We start from the raw sequence: 26,148 nt of genomic DNA, 5'->3' as shown, positions 1-26,148 counted from the left end.
AAAGATTAATAATTTTATTTGTAGAAAAAAATAAGTTATTTTTTTTCTCCATGTTTAGAATATCAATTGAACACTGAAATATCGTAAATATAAATAAATGATCATAAATCATAACACGGTGAAAATGAAAGATTCGGAAATAGGTGACTATTAGATTTGGGTATTTATGAAAAAGATCCCTAGAACAACATGTTTGTCCTTGAAAATCTTTAGTATAAGTTGTAATTTTTGAAGTTTTGTTATTCAAATATTAATCTTTCCAAGCGAAAATGAGAGTGTTGAAACACAAGTTGCGTTTTCCTTCCATTATGTCTGAAGAAAAAATAAAAAACTGCAAGAGGTAACAAAATTCTCAAGCTTTATCTTACACCAGATAAAGTAAATGCCATCATAATGTGCATTTGTTAATGGAAAATTATATTTAACATCTATATAATTTCAATTGCTTAATATTTATTTATTTTATATTTTTTATTAGTAAAAGTTTACCCAATTTGATAACAATAATAAGATTAATCAATTCCTCTAAGAGGAATTAAGTAAAGCTTTGGGTTATTGTGTTTTTAATAAATACTGCAATTATCTTCTTTCGAGCAATGTGGAGCCTTTGCTTTGAACCAAGAATTGGTTGTTTGTATTTGATTTGAAAGGTACAAACAAGTATTTCTAAAGTTTGGATTAGAGTTTTTAATTATTACAATTTATGTGTTTAGTTTTATAATGAATTAAAAAAATTATTTATGGAAAAAGCTTCAGAAAGTAAAACTCTATCACATCAATGATAAAATCACTTTAATTGATTAATGACTTTGACGTTAATTTGTATTATCTTGTGATAATTTTATATTTTTTATTATGTAATTTAATATTCAACACATTTTGTATTTAACTATAAATAAAATCACTTTTAATTATACTTTGATTGGTGCGAGAAAGTCCATTTAACCCACAATTGTGCAGGTATGACGATGTACTAAAGTGGAAACTATTTAAGATGTAATTTATACGAACAAACTTTTTTATTTATTTATAACAGTTTTATATGATGTAAGCTATACGAACATTCTTTTTAAACTTATTTATGTATGTACAGAAAATATGTATAATTTTTTTCATAACTATATGATATTGGATGTTTACACTATTTAACATCGATACAATCTAGGGGTCTGAGTAATGAAATTTAATATTTAATGAAAACGTTAGAAAACTTATTTCCGTAACATATTTTTTCTATGATATCTTACTTTAGCTATATAAAGATTTGATGTTTTAAGAAGTCATTAAATAGTTCTGAATTAACAAATTGTTTATATTATATAAAGAAATTAGTTGCATAAAAAAAGAAAAAAAGAAAGTGAATATTAGTTGGTGGGTGGCAGTATATTAATAATGTTGGAGTGAGAAAATAGAAAAAAAAAAAAAAAGTGAAAGGAGAGGGCAAAGGCGTAAAAGAGAAGCAGAGAGAAGGGTTATATATAACCTAGAGACAAGAGCCAAAAAGCAGAGTGAGAAACCTTTTATCGCGGCCTGGCTCTACACTCGGCGTTTGTCTCGTGGTCACTTCGAAAGTGACCGGCGGCGTTTCTTCATTCTTCTTTACTGCGCTCTCTCACTCTCTCACTTACTGCAAAAATCGTTTTTTCCTTCGATTTTGGTCTTCGCAAAGCATTGCCAGCTTACATAAACACTCACTCTGGGAGCTGTTCAACTCGATCATTCACTCGGGTGAGTAATAACCTCTCTTTCTCTTTCTCGCGTAACGCTATTCAATGCTTTCAGTTTTTTTTTTCTTTTTTTTTTGTTGTACTGAAACTCCGTTAATCGGTTCATTGGCGAGTACGGTGGTGGGCTGTACTTCGTGGCAAAATGTGCATGATCTTTTGTGCTGCATGGTAAATAATCGTGCTTTGAGAACTCTAGGCCTCTTGATCGATTCATTCAGGTTATTCCAATGATGATTTTATGTTTCTTCAGCTCATGCGTTTTGTGGGTCTGGTATGCATTTTTGGAGTAGGGAGTTTTTCGTTTGATCGCAATTTAGATTTTTATCCTCTGAAATGCACGATATTTTGTTTCCTTCTCATCATGTTGCATCCCCGATTTCACATTTTGCCGTAATTGAACTTTTGGATTCAGAGAAGCAGATAAAAGTAAGCGTCTTGCATAAGGTGTTTATCAATATCTCACATCCGCGTGCATGCCATTAATTTCCTTTCATCTCCTTATTCTTTCTGGGCTTATCCAACCAGGCCTAGTTCATTTTCACGGTCTAACGAGGACAAATAATTATTTTTGCAGTGACAGATATTTATTTCGCATTTTATTTTTTCGAGTCAGAGCTGTGTTTTTTAGCCACCCTTTTTCTGATGTGTCAAAACAGGTCTGTTGTGTGATGTGTTTGGTTTTGCATGCTTGAGTTTCGGCGGAATTGGTTTTAGCTACCCGTGTAAAAATGAGAATTGCTTGGTGACTTGGCATGCATTCACCATTTGAGGGTTTGGCCCACGAAATGATATTGGAGCTTGGTGTATGTTGTCTAGGTTCTCAGTAGGTTTCTACAATGTGGAGATCTAAAGGAGTAAACTTACAGGATTTTTTGGGATTTTATTTTGGCTAGGAGACGCTTGTTTTTGAGATAGGATTCTGGGGTAAGAACTTGGTGGCTGTGTCCAAATCTGTAAACATTATAATGTGAACAGGATGGAGCACCTGGAGAATGCAATTGGTTTGGTTTGGGAAGTAGAATAATCATAAACAGCAGGTGTAAGAAAATCTAGCTGCTCATGGAGTTGAAAATATATATGATATATAAATTTATAAATTAGACTATTATGAGGTTATTCAACTTCTAAGGTCCCATATAACCGAGGGACCTATATACTTGATTATTATTATGTGGTTCTCTGCTCCGATGGCCTGCCGTTGGTTTTCAAGGATATGGGTTCTAACTTGTCAGTAAACTTTTATGATTCCATAGGAGGTACTGTTAGATAATTTGTTTTTAAGAAGTACATTGGAAACGGGCAGTTCACTGTTTGGATGGTTTCCCCTGGTTTTGGAGTTTATTGAGTATACTTTGTCAGAAAATATGAAGGTGCTGAAATCTAGACATCTTTTTTAAATTGCTGCGCTATGGTGCAATTGCTTGCCTACTGCCAGAGGCAATTTGCGATGGGAGGGCCACCATTCATAAAGTCGCGTTTATATGGTGGAATTTTGGTGTTCCACCCTGCGATTGACAATGCTATTCCTGCCATCAATATTGGGTTTTTCCTTTTCTTTAAGTGCTCACAAAGTTCTTGATATGGTGGAATTTTTTCCATGTTTAGGAATTCCCCTTAAGGAAATTTATTGGAAAATTTGCCTTCTGCCATCTGCCATTGATTCTACTATTTTTGACCAACAATTTGGATTCTTTCTTGTCTTTAATTGCTTAGGAACATTTAAACACACTACAGAAAATTCTTCTCTTTAAGGAAATACTGTTGCGCCTTACGTTGCTGATTTCTAAACATCTTTGTTAAGTGGCGGTGGCATTATAGAATGGCTTGCCAATTGGCATGCGCAATTTGTTAATGGAGGCCTGCTATGGCAGCACCATAGGCCAGAATGACGTGTTTATATGCAAAATTTTGGCCTTTTGCCATCCGCAATTGATAACACTTTCTTAATGTGAATATTTTGAGAACATTTCTGTCTATAAATTGTTTTCTTCATAAATTTTGATGACATTTTTCTGTACCTCTCTCTAGTTTTTAGAATTTTTTTGTTGTATCAGTGTTACTCAACCATATTTTCATGCTTTGCAATGAACAGGTCACTTGAAATATTTTGCTGAGAAAAGGTTACCAAGTTCCATGGATGATGAGTTTTTCTACGGAAACCAAGCGCCATCTGGTGTCATTAAAGCGATAAATTTTGATGTCTTAACTGAAAATGATATAGTAAGTATATTCTTCATCTTATATCCATTTTAGTTTTTTAATTATTCTCTATTGTTAGTTCGTTGCAACTTTCTTTGTGGGATCAAATGGGGTTCACTTACTGTGTAACACATTAACACTAAGTGGAGGGTGGGCCATTAATTTTGTTTACCTTTTAAGAGATGAATCTATTGGGTGGAACTGCCTTGTAATTTGTTAAGCACATATTAAATGTTAATTAGTTTTACATCTACAGGAGAAAGTCTCTGTTTTGGAGATAAATGCAGCCGGGCAGGTCACTGGGTCTACTTTGGGACTTCCAAATACATCTGACGAGTGTGCCACTTGTGGTTCTAAAGACAAAAAGTTTTGTGAAGGTGTGAATGCACGAAGTATATGAAAATTGTGTTTAGAAATTTTGTTATGATAATTGTAATTTATTAGTGAAGGCTCTGAAAATATGAATATTTAATTTCAGGTCATTTTGGAGTTATCAGATTTCCTTTTCCCATACTCCATCCATATTTTATGTCAGAGATTGCACAAATCTTGAATAAGATTTGCCCTGTTTGTAAATCTATTCGTCATAAATCTAAGGTCAGATACATACTGATACTAAGTCTGATTTTTGTTATAATAAGTAGTTGGCTGTAGTTCACTGCTACTGTATAAGATAAGTTATAAGTTAAACCAAATATTCATTTAGATCATAGGCAAACTTTTAGGATTTTAAAATCTTTCCCAAATATTTACCACCTTTCAAATTGCATACGTTTCTAAGGTACAATCAGACATCATTTGAGAGGTTTAATGACCTGTAGTACAATGTGACATACCTGTATGGAATTTGTTTCTACTTGTTATCCTACTTCCTATTGATATTTCATTTTCTTCTTACAGGGTGCTCAATTAATCTTTGGAATCAAGCAGTCTATCAATTGCAAATATTGTTCTGTAAGTTAGTGTTTTCACCTGTTAATATGCTTCAAAGGAAATTGATTTTTTATTATTATGTTGTTTGCTTGGCATGACAACTTGTTCAACTAACAGGGAAATGGGGTGGGCCGTTATCCAGCAATGAAGTTTAAATTTTCGTCCAATGATCTCTACAGAAGAACAGCAATTATTGTTGAAGTGAATTATAAGTCTTCAAAGAAAACTTTGGGACGAAGCCTGCCACCTGATTATTGGGATTTTATTCCTTATGATGCTCAACAAGAAGAAAATTATGTAAATAGAAGGGTTTTATCACCAGGACAGGTAGCGCTACCCACACTTGCATGATTTTTGCAGTTTTGTATATTTTTCCTTGGGATACGATAGTTTTGCAGTATATAAAAAATTAAAGACATTCATTTAAGCATAATGTCCTTCTTTAAAGAAACTTAATTTGATGGAGGAATATGGACATGCACACATACTTGCACACACACATATATTGATAGATTGACATCTAGACAGATAGACATAGATATGCCAGCTTGAGAGTGAGTGTTCTGAATGTAAATTAGCTGTAACATTTGTTAGCTGTAAATTAGAATGTGAAATTGACACTGTTGTAATGATTATTACATTGATTATAAAAACATCATTGTGAGGTTTCATTGACACAATTACTAGAAATTATCAGTGTACCAATAACTTTAGCGTGACCTTCCATTTCCTGAAATACCTTTTTGTTTTTTTAAGTGAATGAAAAACAAAGCCTGAAAACTACGGTTTTCCCATTTCTTGCAATTAAAAGCCAAACTTACGTTTTCTGAATTTTTATGGTACTTTTGAGTTATTCCTAATATGTGGTCATGGTTTTTGGTCGGGGCTAACAGGGTAAATTTCATATATTTTTATTTTCAGGTTATTTCTTTGTTGAATGATGTTGATCCGAACTTCATTGAAAAATATATTCCAAGAAAAAATTTGATCAGTCTTAATTGCTTCCCAGTGACTCCAAATTGTCATCGTGTAACAGAAGTCCCTTATGCAATTTCTAATGGAAACCGATTGAGTTTTGTAAGTATATATGTTTTCAGCATTTGTTTTAGTTTTTAATAATATTTATAAGCTGTCACAACTAGTCGCATGGTGTCAATATCCTTGTTTTTTTAATATAACAAATATGGTTAATTTTTTTAGGATGACAGGACTCGATCTTGTAAGAAATTGGTTGATTTCAGGGGTACAGCTAATGAGTTAAGTTCTCGTGTTTTGGATTGCCTGAGAATTTCTAAGGCAAGATGCTGAACCGTTTTTCTGTTTGTTATTTTTGTCACTTTGTCATGATTCTTTCCTTTTTCTTATGTTTTTTTTTTTCTTTTGAAATGCAGCTAAATCCTGATAAAACACCTAATACTATTTTTGCTGATATCCAAAAAAAAAAGTTGCAGAAAATGCTTGCAATTCTTCTGGTTTAAGATGGATAAAAGATGTGGTTCTTGGAAAACGCAATGATAGTACGTTCCGTACTGTGGTTGTTGGTGATCCATACCTTGAGCTCAATGAAATTGGTATACCTTGTCATATTGCTGAAAGTTTGCAGGTTTCTGAGTATGTTAACAGGCAGAATTTGGAAAAGATGCTTTATTGTTGTGAGCTACGCCTGTTAGAGAAGGGAGAAATAATGGTTTGCAGAAAGGGTAGTTCAATTCATCTGTTTAAAAAGGAAGATCTACAGATAGGAGACCGAATTTATAGGCCTCTTTGTGATGGGGATAAAGTTCTTATAAATAGGCCTCCTTCCATACATCAACATTCTATGATTGCTCTCTCTGTTAGGGTCCTTCCAATATCTTCTGTAGTGTGCATTAACCCACTTTGTTGTTCTCCGCTTCGTGGGGATTTTGATGGTGATTGCCTTCACGGGTATATTCCACAATCAATTAGTGCAAGAGTTGAGCTTAACGAGCTTGTTGCTTTAGATAGACAATTGTTTAATGGGCAAAGTGGTAGAAATCTGCTTTCACTTTCCGAGGATAGTTTGACTGCTGCATATTTGCTACTGGAAGATGGGGTCATTTTAGATGTTTACCAGATGCAGCAGCTTCAAATGCTTTGTGACAAAGGTTTAGCTCCTCCTTCAATTGTAAAAGCTCCTTCAAGTAAAAGCTCATTTTGGAGTGGCAAACAATTGTTTAGCATGCTCTTGCCTTCTGATTTTGACTATTCCTTTCCTTCGGATGGTGTTGTTGTTAGTGATGGGGAGCTTGTATCTTCTTTTGAGGCTTCTGGATGGTTACGTGATTCTGATTGCAATGTTTTCCAGAGTCTTGTGGAACATTTTCAAGGGAAATCTCTAGACTTTTTGTTTGCTGCGCAGAATGTTTTGTGTGAATGGTTATCTATGATTGGTTTTAGTGTTTCACTCTCAGATTTGTACCTCTCTTCTGATTCCTATGCACGAAAAAACATGATTGAGGAAATATTTTATGGTTTACAAGATGCAGAAAAGGCATGTAATTTCAAGCAATTATTGTTAGATTGCTATTGTGATTTTTTATCTGGAAATCATGAAGAAGAGAGTGAAAAATCTATGACTGTTGATGCAGATAGTCTGAATTATGAAAGACAAATATCTGCTGCTCTCAGTCAAGCATCAGTTGATGCTTTTAGGCAAGTTTTTCGCAATATTCAAAGTTTAGCTGACAAATATGCATGTACAGACAATACTTTTCTTGCCATGAATAAGGCTGGAAGCAAGAGTAGTTTAGTGAGATTAGCGCAACATTCCATGTGCCTTGGCATGCAAAATTCTCTGGTCCGCTTATCTTACAGACTACCCCGTCATCTTTCATGTCCTGCTTGGAATAGTGAAAAGGGGCTTGATTCAATCCAGATACACTCTGGTACCTTTGAATCTGTTCAGTCTTACATTCCATGTGCTGTGGTCAAAAGCTCATTTCTAACCGGGTTGAATCCACTTGAATGTTTTGTTCATTCTGTGTCAGTCCGTGCTAGTGGTTTCAGTGAAAATGCAGACGTTCCTGGAACATTAACACGAAGATTGATGTTCTTCATGCGTGATTTGTTTGCTGCATATGATGGAACAGTGAGAAATTTATATGGTAATCAACTTATTCAGTTTTCTTATGATACTGAAGAGAACTCTTCATGTGATAGAAGTTTCCAAGAGTATGCTATTGGTGGCGAACCAGTTGGGGCACTTTCTGCTTCCGCAGTTTCAGAAGCTGGATACAGTGCTTTGGATCAACCAGTTAGTCTACTTGAAACGTCACCTTTGCTGAATTTGAAAAATGTTCTTGAATGTGGTTCAAGGAAAAAAAGTGGTGACCAGTCTGTGACTTTATTTTTTTCTGAAAAAGTTGGTAAACAGAGACATGGGTTTGAATATGCAGCTTTAGAAGTTAAGAATTATTTGGAAAGATTGCTGTTCTCAAAAATTGTTTCTACTGTGATGATAATCACCCGACATGATAGCAGCAACCTAGAGAAATGCAGTCCCTGGGTCTGCCACTTTCATTTAGACAAGGAAATTCTAAAGAGAAGAGAGTTGAAAGTGCATTCTATCATTGACTGTCTTTACGAGAGATATTACTCCCAGAGAAAAGAACTAAAAGTCTCTTTTACCAACTTGAAAATATCAAGCAAGTAAGTTTCTTCTGTTATGGTGCTTCCAACAATATTTGTTCTTACTTGACTTTGTGCTTGAAGAGTAAGGATACTTAATTACTATTGTAGATAGCCAATAAATGACATCTTGTCATCTTGTTCTTGTATATTCAGAATGTTTTTGTTGCTTCAATTATTGCCAAGTGGATCGTTGAATATGCTTTTTACTTGTATATTTACTGACCGACCCAGCTAATTTTCGTGAAACTCATGATACCCTCAATATTTTTGCCTGAACCCTTTGATAGAACTGAAATTCTCTGGCTCTGATAAAATCAGAATTTGTTACTGAACTACAAAGAACTTTTCAGATTACAAGATTCCAAAAGAAAATGACATCGGAAGATTGAAATCTATAATTGAGTAGATAAATGACATTATTTAAAGCCGTGATTCAGTATAATGCGAGTATGTACCCAAAGTTTCAATTACAACAAGACCAATGTTATGTATTTTTCATTACTGTCAATTTTGATCAAGAACAAAAAATCTAATGATCATTGAGTAGATCTATTGATGTGAATAGGGCAAGGGTATTTTTTGAAATTATTGGACCTTGACCGATCCATAGCAACTATTCTATTTGGGAAAACCAGTTGTGACTATAAATTTTTTGAGGCTTATAGTACTGAAAATTCGGTTTTCCATATTCCAAAGGAATTATCTTTTCTTTGTCTTTATGGGTTTCTTCTGTAAAATTATAGTGATTATAATAATAATACACCACTTACGTTATCTCTTCTCTTCATTACTTATCATTCTTACTGCTTTACTGATCCCTTCTTACTTGGACAATGAAATAGCAGTAAGTGTTCCGGTGATTCCACGGCTAAGGATGGTGAAGACACTTTTGTAGATAAAGAAGACGGTGATGATTGCATTACGGTCACAATTGTTGAAAATTCTGAGAATCCTATACAACTGGATTCTGTTCGGGACTTGATGATACCTTTTTTTCTAGAAACAACAATAAAAGGTTGGCAGTGATCTAATATGAATATTCTGTTGTTTCAAGTGGTGATTATATATGCGAACTTTTTAAATATTACCTTCTCGAGCAAATACATTGGTGGATCATTTCTTTTACTTTTATGATTCCATGATTGCTACAATAAAAGTACACTGTATTTAGTTATTATAAATATGAAATTAAAAGTGTTATTTTTAATACTTCTCTTTTAGGAGGACCCACGTTAGAAGCACACAATTGTAAATAAAATAGGTGAATTATTTCGAAATATAGATTTGGTTTCCTATGACCAACTTTACTGCATCTGACTCATGCACAGATATGTATTACTCGGCGTTGTAAAATATACTCATATTTTGTCATTATTATGAATTCGTGAAATGTTATTTAGGATTTATGGACATCAAGAAGGTTGATATTCTCTGGAATAATCAATCAAAAGTAACAAACTCTTACAATGGTTCTTCTGGTGAACTGTACTTGAGGGTTATTGTGGCCAGCGAGGGTAACACTGGAAGGTTCTGGGGTGTACTTGTAAATCATTGTCACAAGATAATGCAGCTAATTGACTGGCCACGGAGTCATCCAGACAACATTAATTATATCTCATCAGCCTTTGGAATTGATGTAGCCTGGCAATATTATTACAAGGTGTGAATGATTAAAAACATTCCTTTCTTTTTTTTAGGTTCCAAATGAAATAATGGTAGTATATATATGCATATTTAATTTGCTGGCATATGGTTTACATGTAGAGTTTGGCATCTGCAATATGTGATACTGGAAAGTCCATCCTTCCTAAGCATCTGCGTCTTCTTGCCAATAGTCTGTCAGCTAGTGGAGAGTTTGTGGGATTAAATGCTAAAGGCATGGCACTGCAACGACAACATGCGTCCGTTTCAACACCGTTCGTGCAAGCATGCTTTTCCGTCAGTTTTCACATTTGTTATTCAGTCAATGCTCTATGATTTCTTATGTTTTAAGATTTTGGTAACCCATGCATAATTCATGTCGAAATTATCAAATGTTATTGCAGAACCCAGGTAGGAGCTTTATAAAAGCTGCCAAGTCTGGAGTTATGGATAATCTCCAGGGCAGCCTGGATGCATTGGCTTGGGGAAACTGTCCCCCTATGGGGACAAGTGGACTGTTTGATATCATATATTCAGAGAAGGTATTGGTTTTCTTATCTATTAATTAATTTTCTTGCTTCCATTCAGATTTAATGTATTATGTATCATTAAGATTATTCTACAATACAAGCATTTTAGTCTTTTAATGTATAAGATAAATGTTTTATTTAACAGGGGCCGCACGAATGCAGGCCCCCTCTTCACAAATTATGATGAAGTCTCTACGACTTGAGCAGACTTCAGAGCGAGACCCCACCCAAGGTGCAATGGAGGTCATAAATGGTTATTTTTTTAATAATAAAATTTTTTCACTGCATAAATTATATTATAATTAATGTTTACAATAAACAAATATTTTGAATATATAAATTAAATTTTGGATTTATGATTAAGAATTTATACTGATACAACTTATAACAACGTAGAAAAGTGGTTAACAAATTTAAATTTACAAATAAAGACAAGACTCGTTTGAGATAGCCAAGAAAAAAACTTTTGAACTAGTTGTTATATTAAATAAAAATTGAAAAAAAAATTAAGAAGTATATTAGAAAGTAATAAGAAGTTGAAAAATAAAATTAAATGCTTAATATATAATATAAGGTCAGTGTGAGTGATAAAAACTCCAAAAAGTGTTTTTAATATTTATAATATAAGAGTTGATTTTTAAAGAACCCAGGAATGTACCTGTGCTTTTATTGCCCTAAAAGTGTTAATTTTTTAATAGAAAACTTATATGGCTGGTATGTGCAAGTTAGAAGAATTTCACTTCAGTAACAAAATGTTTGACCAACTTCTCCCAAGAATGCAGCATCCTATTTGTTGACTTTCTGACTTTTTTACTGCGAACCTTTCAAGTATAAGTGCGAGTTATGCATTCTATAAACACTTTTAGCTGCTTTCCATATCATGAGATTGTTAAAACGTTTGACCTTTGTTTCTCCAATTGCCATTTTCAATTCAAACATTTTCGTTTTTTTATTAGTGAATTTACTATCTTAACCATTTCTCTGACAAAAAATTAAGGTTTATACCGAAAAAAAGATGGACTTGGAAGAGTTTCTAGGTTGTTATGTAGAAAAGTTATCTTGTAGCATGCAAGTTGTACATGTAATACCGTCATTTACAATGGTCCGACATTTTATTTTATCAGGGACATGAGGTTGCCAAGTCTGTAGATGTGTATAAGCTGCTAGAAGCCAGTTTTGACAAGCCGAACAATAAGATTGGTGTATATTCTCACAACTATTCATCTGACAAATGTGGTTCTGAGTTCAGGCATAAAAAAGGTTATGCCTTTAAAGAGGGAAAACAGTGGAAAAACATTGTAAGAAATTTTGTGACGGTAAATGATATTCAGGACCTGACTAAATCTTCAAGGTGCATATTGAACAAGTAAGAACTGTAGCCTTTTCTAAACTCTGTGTGTTTTTTAATGGAACATAGTTCTGTATATTCTATGTATGACATTCACATCATATATAGCACGAACTAATATTATATGGTACAGCTGGTTGTACGTATTGTTATGCCATGGTTGTTTCTTGCAGTTAGGCAGTTCCACTTAGCTACTTTCTACTTTGTAGTAATTTTTATACAGGTGGAAGCTTGTGTTTATTATGCTTTGGTTTTTTCTTGCTATTGGTTAAATTTTATTGTCCTTATTTATTATTTTAGAATAGTTTTTCATTGAGTAATGAGTTCCTTAGACTTATGAGAGATACGAACACTATCTTGAGACTCAACCTAGCTTAAACGTGGAGCAAATTGGTTCTTAGCTACATTTTCTATGTAGCTATTTCACTTTGTTTGGTATAAAGTATTATAAGACCAACTACAAATATCTTGGACTTATTTCTATCTATTTATCTCAGTAGTTATTTTCAGAAGCAAATAACTAATATAACAAATTGGTTCTGATATCTACTTTATATATATTGTTGCCAAACTCAAGGTATATCTTGACACAGTTTTGTATGGTTGTCTAAGATCGCTTCTGTGATTGTGGATCTATGACATGCAGAATAATTGTACATTTGGGCTGTTGTCTATGTAGGTATGCAATTGATGAGCTGGTAAGTGAGTTTGACAGATCTACAATGCTAAGAGTTCTGAATTTTCATCCTCGTAGAAGTGAGAAGTTAGGTACTGGACCACAGGACATTAAGGTATGTGTTCTCTTGTGAAGGTTTTGGATTTGCGGTACAAAAATAATTTTGTTTCTTCTTGGTTTTGTCTTAATGCGCTTAAAGGCAATGCACATCAAATTGAAGCGCACTTCACATTCCTCTTGAAAGTTCCCTTGAAAAGTCTTTTTTTATTTTATTTGTGTGTTAGTTCATTATGAAAATTTACCCTTGAAACAATTTTGTTTTGGGTTTTCAAAAATGTGATTTCTCCTAAATTTTCTAATGTGATTTTTGCTTGAGAATCATAATATAGGATTTGAAACTCTTCCTTCAACATTTACACAAAAAGTTGTCTTGTTTCCTTTACTCTTCAAAGTTTACTGAGCTATTTTTCTTTTTTCCTGCATGTTCAGTTCTTTTTCTTCCTTTAGATTTGCAAGTTCATATTTTGCTAATTTTTTATCTAACGTGTTATGCTAGTTTTTATTAATTTTCACCATCGTCTTTCATACCTCGACTTCATTACTGTGTTCTTGTTGCCCCTGGATCTAATGTGATTGTCTTATTTATCATGAATTTCTTTAATGCTGGCCATTTACTGTTTTGGCTTTTGAGTATTTCTAGCTGTAGTATAAAAGTAGCTTTGTATAATATTTAAAATAGAAGTAATCCACGTCCCACTAAAGCATTATGCCGCCATTAGGAATTGATAATTATGATTACGTAGTAGCTTTCAAGTAGTAATCCCTATTAGTGATAATGATATAGCAGCTATGTAAATAATGAGGAGATACTGCATCAATCGTGCTTCTTTTGCTAGTTAAAATGTATCGAGTAATGAAGTTTGTTCTTGCTCTCGGTCACAGGTTGGATGGCATCCTAAATTTAAGGATAGCCGCTGCTTCCATATAGTACGAACTGATGGAACTGTTGAAGATTTTTCATACCGCAAATGCATTCTTCGTGCTCTTGAAATCGTTAATCCAAAAATGTCGAGGATCCAGAAGAAAAAATGGTCAGGACGTGATGACACAAAAAATGGTGGCAGTCTCGATGCAGACTACCAGAACAGAGAAGTCGTGTTTTCTAGTGGGAAGTGTTAGTAGTGCCTCGACTCTACAGTCACAAACAGCAACGTTGTTTTTCTACCTTTGATTTGAAACATGTCCAGAATCTGTGGTAGAGAAGCATTGTTCTCTTTTGCGAGTTTAGAGTTATGTTATTGGCATTACTCCAGCTAAAAGGTGGAAAGAGTTTGAAAGCTTCTTTTTTTCGTGCTATTTGGGTGGTATGGTATCTCCATGGGCTTTTCTCGTCGGATAGAGGCAGTGCAGAAGCACGTTTTGGAAGAACTGAGATAATGCATAGAAGGGGATTATACAAGGTGAAAGCAATATGTAGACAGTTTAAGTTTTCTTTTGTATGGCCTGGGTTCTTACCCTTAGCTTCTTTTTGCTTTTTCCACTAATACTTTGTTTGCCAACGATTACGTAAGGCAAATAAAGATCTAGTGGAAGCAGCAACGAGAAGCTTGTAAAAGATTTACACCCGAGACCATTTGTATTAATCAATATGTAGCTTATCAAATTCCATCATCTTCTCTCTACTTTCTTATCTCTATCGTAACCTACTTGTTCAATCACACTACTTTCTTCAACCAGTTTTCACTTTCTGAGTATTCCTCCTGACCAGTGGTGTAGCAGATCTGCTTCCAACCCTTTAGATTTACTTTCAAAAGTTTAAAGGGGTTCTTTTTATTTTCTCTTTTTCCTATCGTACCAAAAATAATGCAGGTTACTGAAACTATAATTCAGTCTCTGTTCTGGATAGAAACTATAGGTATCTTCCACTGGATGGATGCAATTCATTGTGATAAGTTGGGTAGGACTATTATAGGGCAAAAATTCATTCATTTCTTTTTCTTTATTTGTTCTTATTTACTGTTTAAATTAAGATATGTTGTTCAAATTAAAATGTGGTTAATAATTTAATGTAACTTGTTTTTAGAAAATTGAAAAGTAAATGTGTATTGTTGGCTTAAAACTGGACATCTTAAAAGTCCCACGAAAGCTTGTTTTCAACTTTTTAAACAGTGCAGAATCTCTATAAATATAAACTAACTTAAATTTTAAGAATGTGGGACGGGTTCTTCTAGTGACAGAGATTGAAGTTCAAATTGAATTGTTAAAGCCCTTTGTTTCTTGAATCCAATGTTGAATAAGCTTTTGATCCTTGACCCAGGTAACTGTTTGATCCTTGTTAAGGCGAATTAATATGTTTATTGTAATAATTGGAATTTATCCAAATTCACCACATTACAAGCAAAACCTACATCGAATAAATTTGAAAACTCTAATAAGTTTTAACTCAAAATAAAATATCTTGATTAAAAAAAAAACTTTAAACAAGGCATCCATCAAGCCAAAATTTAACGAGTTAGAAATATTAAATACTGTAAAGCTTTTTTTTTAAATAATTAAAGTTCTCTAAACTGTCAAATTGTAATTTATTGAAAGCCACAAAGCAAAGAATCTTTGATGTTGGAGCATATATAAGTGGATTAAAAAAAAACGTATGAAATGAAAAAAAAAATGGTAGACATGGAAAGACTATAGCTATTGCTTCCTGCACCTCTACAATTATTAATTACATCTCCACATCAAATTCTTGTACTCATTTTCTTTCTTTTTTTCGCATATTTTCATAAATTCCTTAAGATAAAAGCAGTAAATTGTTCTTGCGTTTGTTCCACTATGGTATGAGGAGATAATTTGTTGGTTGTGTTTGTGAACACGGTTCTAAAATAAACAATTCTTATTACAAGGTATAAAAATGTGTTGAGTTTAAGAGCCATTATAGAAATGAAATATTCAACTCTCACTAATTTTAAACCAAGTAGACGAAAATATTAAAAGTTAGAGGTGAATAGGTATTTCTACATTGTTATTTGTGTGCACTAAGTTTGGTATGTAAAATTCATCGGTATAATATTATATATTCTCTCATTTTATATTTAGATGTCCAATCATTTATATTTTACACAATAAATTCGGATAATTGTTAATGTATATGTTGTTATGGAACCTGAGAGTAGATTTAACAAAATAATAATAATAATAAGCACTCTAATTTGAAATTATTACAAATATAAAATGAAGACAAGTTTTAGATTTTAGATGATTTTAATATTATTACCCAAACAGAATTCAAGTTTTCTTTATTAATTTACGCTAGATTTATCGTGTGAGTGGTTGAGTGAAACTCTACTTCTTCTTTATTTATTTTTCTAAATAGCATAAAAAATTAAGTACTCTTAAGTTTTATTAATGCAATTATTCTTGAATTAAGAACTGATAGCATGTTAAATATATTATAAATTAATAAAATACTATTTTGTTGTCTTTGTCTATAAGTTTAATCTTCCTCGTTAACGTTGAATCCAAATAGTGCCAAAAAAATCCCTCCAAAACCTAACACAGGAAAATAGAAAAAAATAAAAATAGTCTTATAGTTGCACATTCGTGTGACGAAAAAATAAAACCTTACCGTGTGGCCTCGTGTTGGGCGTGGAAAGTGAGGTAGATAAATAATCATTTATTGCAACTTAGTATTCAATAACCAAATTTATCACCTTTTGTTATTGCCAACGTGCAGCGCGAGGCAATCATAACACTGCATTTAGTAATTTTCTTAATTTCCCTCAAAATTGTATTCAATTGAAAAAAAAAAAGTTATACCCTAAAATTTTACAATATTCAACTTTTGCATTTAGTAATTTTTAAAATATTTAATAAGCAATATAATTTGAGTTAAATGATATTTAGAATATTCAACTTATTTTGTTTAACCCGTAGTTATAGTTTAAATGCTTCAATTTGATGCGATTATTAATATAAGGCTAAACCCGTTTAAGCTCGCCATCAACCCTTAAATTTATAAAATATTTGCTCATTTATCTCGTGTTAGAGAAATTATAGTTAAATGGTCCCTTTACCAACCATAAATGTTATAACAAGATGTAGTGTGCTAAGGAAAGCAATATGGTTAGACGGGTAAGGAACTAACTTCATGTCCTAACATTTCATTACATACCAAAAATAAAATGATGTTTGAAATAAGTTGAAATACATAAAAAAGAAAAAAACATACATGGTTATATGCGAATAATAATAACTAACGTAAGATTTATCTGTAGGAAGACATAGTTGCATGCGAAGGCAACAACTGATTTGTGATGTAATTCAAAGTAAAGTCTCACATGGATACAATTATAATAAATCCTCCGTTACTTACGTTTAAGTTTGCAACTGCACGTGAATTTGTGAATAGATACCGATAATGAAATTCGAAATAATATTTAAAATAATTAACTTTAAATCTAATTTATATATATCAAAGTAAATTTATATTTGAGTCTTTCTAAAAGACCACTAAAAAAAGTATGATACCAATAAGATATGAGTTCAACCCACATATAAGGGATTAACACTACTTTTAATACAAAATTTTAAGATAATGAGTTTATGGGTCTTTATTTTTATACGATGCTCAATTTTTATATATTTACTCAATATAAAACTTAGATTTACACTGGATTCCTAACAATTTAATCCTAAGTTTGAAAAAAAAAATGGTAAAATATGTTTTTGGTCCCTCAGTTTTCAGTAAAAATTGCAATTAGTCTTTCATCGAAACTTTGACCAAATTTAGTTTCCTAATTTCAGAACTGAATGAATTTAGTCATTTCAAGCAAAGTTTGTTAAATTTAGTTAACGTTTCAAACGCATCTCATGATAGCATTTGAGATATTTACACCGTTTAACACAATTTTGTTTCAATATTAGTTAAGAAACTATCATGAAACACATCTGAAACATCAAATAAATTTAACAAAATTTGGTTAAAAAAACTAAATTCAAACAATTTTGAAGTTGAAAGACTAAATTGGACCAAAATTTCGAATAGGAACTAATTTCAGTTTTCACTTAAAGTTAAGGAAAAAAAAAACATATTTAACCAAAAAATAAAAATTCATACAAGTTCATTTTGCTTAATTTTGTGCCATGAATATTGCGTAATCACTCATCCAAGATTCCATTGGAGTGTCAAACACAACATTTTATCAACCAAATTCTACGAATATGAATGCAAAATGCCAAAACAGATTTGATTTTACTTTGGTTTTACCAACTATTTCTTAAGCCTTCCCCTTTAGGAAAGGAAAAAAAGGTTTGTTAAGTAAGTGGTTAACTAAAAAAAAAAGCAGAAGTAATTTATATACAAGTTAAAAATAAATCTTTTTTAAATTAACTTATATATAATTTCATTTTCTTTTAAATAAATTAATTTTATTTCTTTGTTTTGAAAACAAAGTTTAAGAAACAAACATTGGCAAGCATGGACCGTGAGAGCCAGAAGGATCCATCCATGACCGGCTTAGCAACAGCACGTGATTTTTAAACTTTAAAGTTGTCAAGTCCTCATTTGTCTCTCTTATTTGACTTTTTAAATAAAGATACTGTAGAATTATTTTTCACAAATAAATATTATTAAAGCATTTTTTTTAAATCATTAATTTCTGGCAGTGGAGCTAGACTGATTTTAGGTAAAGTCTTAACTGATTAATCATATTTATAGAAAAAAAAATATATATAAATATTGAAGCCAAAACTCACTTCTATTAATTTTTGGTTGTATTACTTTAAATACAGAATAAAGAATTTTGAGTGAGAAATACGCATGCATCTAAATTAATGAATCAAAATTCGATTGAAACTAGACGAATCAAACCGAAATATTAACTATTTATGTAATTAAATAAACGAATAAATTAGTTTTAAAATGGAAAGTTTTGAAAGAAAAAAAAACCTTACTTCGTTAATCTTGAAAAAAAATTCTTTTATCTTTTTTCTGACAAAAATAAAAGTAAAATTAAAATATTTATCACTTTCTTTTGTTTCAAATATAGTTTTATTATTATAAGTATATATGTAGTTGAAACTTTAGTTTAAGGATTACTATTTGATTTATAATTCTATATTTCATTTAAATATGAAAAATACAGTGTTGTCTATTTTTAATTTTTATTATTAAATTTTTTATTTTAATATCATTTGATTATTATTTTATTAATATCAATATCAATTTAACCATGATTCAATCCTCAATATATTCACTAGTTAAATTTTGAAAACATCGATAATAATTGAGCAGCTAAGTTAAAGAGTTCATTAACATCAGTTTATATTTGTTCCTTAAATTCATATATCTGTATTCCCAATCATGAGTGTATATAATTTATGTTCCACTACTAATATAATTATTTTCCAAATCTAAATCTGATTTGTCATCGCGTTAAATATATTCTTTTATTCACATAAATATAAGCAACAAGGAAAAAAAAGTGCATGGAAGATTACTGGTTAGTTTTTATTATTTTTTTAGGATAATAATAAACTTTAAAATAAGCATCATATATAAGGTTAAATATTTTTTTTAAGTGAAAACTGGAATTTATTTTTTTTCAAAACTCTAATTCAACTTAATTTTTTAATTTTTAAAATATGTAAATTTAATTCTTTTCATTAGATTATATAATAATATTTAAATTATTTATACCATTTAATATATTTTTATTTGAATGTTAGTTGAAAAATATTTTTAAAATATTAAATAGATTTAACAAAATTTAGTTAAAATATTAAATCAAAGATTAACTTAGATTAATATTTTAAAAAATTAGAAGAAGAAAAACATATGTAAGTCTTATATAAACATATTAAAAAAATGAAATTCATATATATATATATATATATATATATATAATAAAATTAAAAAAAAAGGAAAAAAAAGAGAAGAAGTGAGGGTTAAAAGAGAGAAAAAGAGTGATATGTTGTGTTTGTGTGCAGTGGGGGTTCAGTCACGCTGTCTGCATTTAGTCAGTTGGAGATGCATGAAAGAGGGGAGCCCTTGGGTACACGTACACCTTACCGCACCAGATCATTGGGGGTTGGTGGCTGTTTCCCTAACGAAATTCCTTTATATATATATATATATATATGCGCTAAGTTCCCAACACGTCCCATGTGAGTGAGTCACTGCACAACTCACTACTCCCTTTCTCTATCTTTCTTTGGGATCTTGTGTTCTGTGTTCGGTTCCATTCGATCAAGAGACCATTCATTTTGATTGTTCGCATTTGGAAGCGGTGAGCACAAAATGGCAAAGAACGTAGGGATTCTCGCCATTGACATCTACTTCCCTCCAGCATGCGTTCAGCAGGTCACTCCACCAACTTTCATTTTCTCTCTGTTTCTTTTCAACTTTCTTCCTTTCACTTTTACTTCTTTCTTTAACGTTTTCAAAAACAACCATCCAAGCTCTTCGATATGTCACGGCAATTTCGTTTTCCGTCTTCTGTTGCTGTCACTCGCTTAATTTAAGGTTTTGGAACAATAAATTTGTCTCAAGATGCTCAAGCCAACTGTCTAATTAAATAATAAGCGTCTGGAGTTTGGGAGTGGGGTATCTTTTCAGCTTGTACCTTATTTCAATCACCCGGGGCTGGATCGCATCGATACAGGTTTCTTAGGAGCGCATAAAATCGATTTTCCAATCATTTTTAGTTGAAAGTCATGATGTAGGGTCTGAGATTTGTTTTCCATTTTTTTTTCACTTTTTGTTAGATTATAGTTCTCGAGTGAAAGGAACTAGCCGGAAATCAATAGTGGGGAAAAAACTGGACCAAATTGATTAGCCCGTGATTCTTTTTCCTTAAAAAACAATACCGTATTCTCAATGCTTCCGGAGCAATGCATGTCGAACTTTTTTTATTTTTTTACTTTTTATTATCTCACTGATGTAAAATTGAGGTTGCCTTGACTTTTTTTTTATTTCGAGATTTTCATTTTCTTCACATAACCTCGTGTAGGAAGCATTGGAGACTCATGATGGTGCCAGCAAAGGGAAGTACACCATTGGACTTGGCCAAGATTGCATGTCTTTCTGTACTGAAGTAGAAGATGTCATCTCAATGAGGTTTCTACTCTGATTTTGATAGTCTCTGTTTTTTGTTTATGATAGTCTTATGAGTTGCATTGTATTTGGAGTTGATGTTGCTTGTAGTTAGTTTCCCTCTTTCTGGTTTATCCTTGTCATTTATTGACTAGGATATCATAATACGTCATATTTTGGAAATGCTAAAGTAAGTTTTACTACTTACAAGCTTTACCAGATGGTTTGGTGAACCCTTTTTGGAGAACATGTAAGTTGGTGATCTGGTTAACACCACCCATGATGAAGATTTAGCTCCGTCAAAATTTTTCAGCAGACACTGAAATAAAGAACCTGACCTATTTGATGTTGTCATAACCATTTAAAACCTCACCAAGGTCACTACAATTTTACATTACGTACACTTAACATTGTATCTGTTTGATTAAAATAAATCTTTTAACCTTATGTGATATTTTAGTCTTAAAGTTGTTTTATTTTTTTATCTGTCTTGGATGACACTAGATATACTGTTGAATTTTGAAGCCATCTTAATATATGTCACACTAAGGCTCCTTGTTTTGGAATGTTTAATATTGAATAGGACTCCAGTGCTGAAGATTTATCTTATACCTTACAATTAATAATATTCCTAATCTCACTTCTTCAAAACTAATATCGCATCTTCAGTTTGACAGTCGTTACTTCTCTTCTTGAGAAGTATGAAATTGATGCTAAACAAATTGGTCGCCTCGAAGTTGGAAGTGAGACTGTGATAGACAAAAGCAAATCCATCAAAACATTCCTTATGCAGATTTTTGAGGTATACTTTTCGAGTCTAACCTCTTGGATCATTGTTATGTGATTCTCCCTGTCACAATAGATTGGCATGTTCATCCTCTAATTGTAATTTAAATGCCTATTTACTTGCTGACAACTGTGCGTTTTTCATCCTAATAGTAACCAGTTACCATCATCATAATGTTTTACTGTCTTATTGGACAATTACAATGTTAATTATCTGATGGGGTTTTTTCTCTCATTTATAATTTTATTGATCTTTCATCCAATTCTCCTTTACTTTCCTCTCTAAATGAATGCCCTTTTGAAATGAACAGAAATGCGGAAATACTGACATTGAGGGTGTTGATTCAACTAATGCATGCTATGGGGGAACTGCCGCTCTGTTTAACTGTGTCAATTGGGTGGAGAGCAACTCATGGGATGGACGCTATGGACTTGTTGTCTGCACTGACAGTGCTGTAAGATAATTTTCTAATCATTCTGGACTATATGCAGCATACTAAACTTGGTGTGACTCTCTTATTTGCCACCAGAACAATACACGTTCCTTATTCAAAGTCCTGAGTTCCTCATTCAAAGTCTTAAGATTATATGGTAGATTAATTTCAAGTTTGTTTCAAATGTTTCCCTTCTCAGGTCTATGCTGAAGGACCTGCTCGACCTACTGGAGGAGCTGCTGCTATTGCCATGCTAATTGGTCCTGATGCTCCCATTTCTTTTGAAAGCAAATATAGAGGAAGTCACATGTCTCATGTTTATGATTTTTACAAGCCAAATCTTGCTAGTGAATATCCAGTAAGTTTTTTACTCCCTTTGACTTGTGGGATCATATCCTTTGAATAACAACTTGCAATTATTTGCCAGCGTGACGGTTAAAATTATCCTTGCAAGTTGCACTTTATTTTTGTTTTGATATGCCATGAAGGATAGCATTTTGATTGTCCGTGTCCATTTTACTTTCACCCATAACCCACTGATGTTTCAGAATGTCAACTGCTATGTACTCATTTTTTTTGTTGTAGGTTGTTGATGGAAAGCTTTCACAAACTTGTTACCTCATGGCTCTTGATTCTTGCTACAAGAGTTTCTGTCACAAGTAAGTCTTTATTGTTAATTTTAGTTCTTTTGAATATGTTTTATCAATATAAATATAAAATTGGATCCTTTCAAATTGATTGGAAGTGTCAGCTCAAAAGAACCCAATAAAAATTTGAGTTTAATCCACATTCTGCTGGCTTGATGCAAATTGGGTCTGACCTACCCTGTCCTATTGACAATTTTTTGTGAACTAAATCACATTTTCAAAATCTTAAATGATCTAATAACGAGATTTGTGCATAACACTGAGGAAAAAAAGATTCTTCTGTTTGATAAACATTCTATGCTAACAGCGTATCCTTATTATTGATTAACATTTATTTTAACTAAAATCACCAGTTAGACTCATTAAATAGGAATATCTGTATTAACACTCATTGTGTTCAAAACATCAATAGTAACAACTGATCAGTGAAGTACCTACCTATATCTACTTTGCAGGTATGAGAAATTCGAGGGAAAACAATTTTCTCTTTCTGATGCTGCATACTTTGTTTTTCACTCACCTTACAACAAGGTAGTTTTTCTTCTGAAGGATCTATTGTTTAATCTCCCAACTCCACATGATGCATAATAATGCCTATAACATGTTCTATACAGTTCGGTATCTCATTGATGGATCTTTTTAATTAATATGTACATTTTTTTTCTTCAGTATATTTATTGGTATGTTTCGTCTAATTCCACTTGCTTCTGCAGCTTGTACAGAAGAGTTTTGCACGGCTGTATTTCAATGACTTTTTGAGGAATGCCAGGTCCTCTTTATTTCTCCATCATCTAGAATTATTTTATCAGTTAATGTGTGGTATGGATGTTCTAAAATTGGTTATGATTGCAGCTCTGTGGATGAGGATGCCAAAGAAAAGCTGGGACCTTTTGCAAATTTATCTGGTGATGAGAGCTACCAAAGTCGGGATCTTGAAAAGGTCTAAGAACCTACCCCCTCGAAATCCATAATCTGTTTTTTCTCTTAGATATTGATTAGTTTTCCTTTTCGATCTTGAGTTGTCAAACAGCTGTAGGTTCACATATATACAATTCTATTGGAAACGAACAGCATTTTTAACTTTTTTGCTGATGTGCAATATTATTGATTTGCAGACATCCCAGCAAGTTGCGAAGCCTCTGTATGACGAGAAGGTACAGCCAACAACTTTGATACCAAAGCAAGTCGGCAACATGTACACCGCGTCTCTCTATGCAGCATTTGCATCCCTTATTCACAACAAACATAGCACATTGGTGAATGTCCTGACCACTACCGCAAATAAAGTTCGTTGCGTAATTGTTTTGGGCTTTCTAATGAATATTTTCATATTTCAATTGTCAGGCTGGTAAGAGGGTGATATTATTCTCATACGGAAGTGGCTTAACTTCCACAATATTTTCTTTGAAATTACGAGATATTCAACATCCATTTAGCTTGTCAAACATCGCTAGAGTGATGGATGTCGATGGAAAATTGAAGTCAAGACACGAGGTAATGATCTATAAAAGTCTAATCAAATATGGACGTATTCCTCATTTGCTTTTCTGGTTTAATATTGAATCGAAGGTGGGCATGCCAAAAGCATAAGAATATGTTTTTTTGTAACAAACATTTGATTGACAACTGACGAATTTTTCATCGGACAGAGATACTGTTTGGCCTCCAATCGAGAGGTCTTGCTAGAATGAATAGAAATATTGCAGCAGATTATTAGACCAGCGATGATCTGTTACTTTTGATAACTATCCAAATAAAATGACGGCTGGACATTTTTAAGAGAATAATCGGTAAACAGGAGGGGAACAAATAGCGGAGAAGGGGAGAGTAGTGCCAGTTTTGGAATTGTTTGGGGCATTATTTTTAAGGATAATGATATTTTTAAAGGGGGAAAACTATTCCCTTGAATTTAACTGAATCAAGCTTGCATATATAGGTGCTAAGAATTTTTCTTTTTCCTATTTCTTTACTGAAATTTTAGAAACTTCAAAAATAGATATGTCGTTCTCTAAAGTATCTTAGAACTTAAAGATGGATACAATAGATGTCAACCTATGTAAACGATTGAATCCAATCAGTCCTTTGTTAAGATCATTGTCGTAATGTTTGTTAAGATGGTGAAAACTAAGTCCTGTGTTTAATAGTCTTTTGATGAGTGTTTTTCTGATGCAGTTTCCACCGGAGGAGTTTGTTGAAACCCTGAAGCTAATGGAGCATAGGTATGGTGCTAAGGAATTTGTGACAAGCAAGGACAGTAGCCTTTTATCTCCGGGCACATTCTATCTCACTGAAGTTGACTCCATGTATCGGAGATTTTATTCAGAGAAAACTAAAGAAAGCCGTTCTACTCCCGCCGCGAACGGTGTGGTTGCTAATGGTGTGATCGCCAATGGCCACTAATGTTGAAAATGTTCAATGATAGCCAACTTCGCCTAGAATGAAGAAGGGTATTGTTATTTGCTTAGGTAATCATTTATGGGTGGTGAGTGTTCTTGGTTCAATTATTTTATGCTATTAGATGTATTTACTCAAGTCTAAATTTTATTTTTTTGGGTATTTTTTCTTTTTCGCATTTTATGAATGAGAATCCGTTGAATAAGAATAGATTGTAATAACTTTGTTTATTTTATTAGGTAAGATGAATTATCTTTTAAAAATTAAATTTTTATAGATATTTGTTCCCTCCTTCCATGTGCTAAAAGCCATGTGACTTCAGTCACCTTTTGTCTTTTTTTTGCCATAAATGTTTCTCTTGTATATATCATATCTATTTCACTCATAATCTATACATGAAAAAAAAAAAAGCAATTAACAAGCATAACTAAAAAATTATAGAATATAAAATATAATTCTGAACTAAATCAACTAAAACAAAAAACAGTTTATGTGGGGTAAACAGGTGGATCTGAGAGATTAAGCGAATCTATTGTCTCACACATACTTAGGTTAAGCATGATGGGAGATGTATGGGCTCAATTTTCATACCTAAATGAATGGTATTTTTGGAGCATAATAGTATGTCACCAAAGGTTGGATGTGAGAATAAAAATCTCATATTCAGCTCTAACTCATATTTTCATGTATAATGATCTAAAACTTATTAGTTCACCAAAAATTACTTTACCAAATATTTGTTACACTAAATAAATCTCTTTTTTTATAATCTAATAAAAATTATATTACAGTGAAATTGCATAAATAAAATAAGATTAAAATATAAAAAATAGTTATTTTTAAATTTTAGTCTATTGTGGAGGATGATAATTAAGATTTATGACAATAAATATTAAATTATTATATTATAATAAATAAAAACATCTTTATACATTTATGATACTAAAATTATACTTATAAGAATGAGTTACAAAATTAAAATAATTATATAATTTTGTTTATCAAAATATTAGTTTACATGATAAAATAAAAAATAAATAAAAATATTTAAGAAAATACAAAATTTAAAGTGTCTTGATTTGATGAACAAAAT

General features: G+C 32.1%; 2 protein-coding genes and 1 non-coding gene across 4 annotated transcripts; 2 read left to right on the top strand and 1 right to left on the bottom strand.

The window, feature by feature from the left end:
- Nucleotides 1-1,514: 1,514 nt before the first annotated feature.
- Nucleotides 1,515-14,459, top strand: LOC114173701 (DNA-directed RNA polymerase IV subunit 1-like). Its single transcript, XM_028058243.1, is given in 17 exon segments — nucleotides 1,515-1,728; nucleotides 3,820-3,947; nucleotides 4,183-4,303; nucleotides 4,405-4,523; nucleotides 4,827-4,880; nucleotides 4,977-5,186; nucleotides 5,781-5,936; nucleotides 6,060-6,170; nucleotides 6,251-6,293; nucleotides 6,296-8,528; nucleotides 9,353-9,525; nucleotides 9,911-10,170; nucleotides 10,275-10,448; nucleotides 10,556-10,693; nucleotides 11,806-12,047; nucleotides 12,709-12,820; nucleotides 13,648-14,459. Coding segments are annotated over 16 exon segments (4,470 nt in total). The 5' UTR covers nucleotides 1,515-1,728; nucleotides 3,820-3,860; the 3' UTR covers nucleotides 13,885-14,459.
- On the bottom strand, nucleotides 10,823-10,976 carry LOC114174743. The gene has a single exon (XR_003602706.1). It is a non-coding gene; the product is annotated as a U1 spliceosomal RNA (small nuclear RNA).
- A 5,380-nt stretch (nucleotides 14,460-19,839) lies between the features above and the next one.
- LOC114173870 (hydroxymethylglutaryl-CoA synthase) lies at nucleotides 19,840-25,333 on the top strand. 2 transcript variants are annotated; one of them, XM_028058524.1, is made up of 12 exons: nucleotides 19,840-20,062; nucleotides 20,712-20,818; nucleotides 21,464-21,596; nucleotides 21,892-22,035; nucleotides 22,214-22,372; nucleotides 22,600-22,673; nucleotides 23,117-23,192; nucleotides 23,375-23,430; nucleotides 23,514-23,601; nucleotides 23,777-23,917; nucleotides 24,006-24,155; nucleotides 24,834-25,333. In XM_028058524.1, the coding sequence occupies exons 1-12, from the start codon at nucleotides 20,000-20,002 to the stop codon at nucleotides 25,059-25,061; spliced, it is 1,419 nt and encodes a 472-aa protein (XP_027914325.1). In that variant the 5' UTR covers nucleotides 19,840-19,999; the 3' UTR covers nucleotides 25,062-25,333. The 2 variants fall into 2 exon arrangements, with proteins under 2 accessions (XP_027914325.1, XP_027914326.1); XM_028058525.1 differs by lacking the exon at nucleotides 19,840-20,062 and adding an exon at nucleotides 20,341-20,363.
- Nucleotides 25,334-26,148: the final 815 nt, after the last annotated feature.

Source organism: Vigna unguiculata, chromosome 2 (assembly GCF_004118075.2).
Source record: "Vigna unguiculata cultivar IT97K-499-35 chromosome 2, ASM411807v1, whole genome shotgun sequence".
Lineage (NCBI taxonomy): Eukaryota > Viridiplantae > Streptophyta > Magnoliopsida > Fabales > Fabaceae > Vigna > Vigna unguiculata.
The sequence above is the reverse complement of the archived record's forward strand: the minus strand, read 5'-3'. Positions and strand labels throughout refer to the sequence as shown.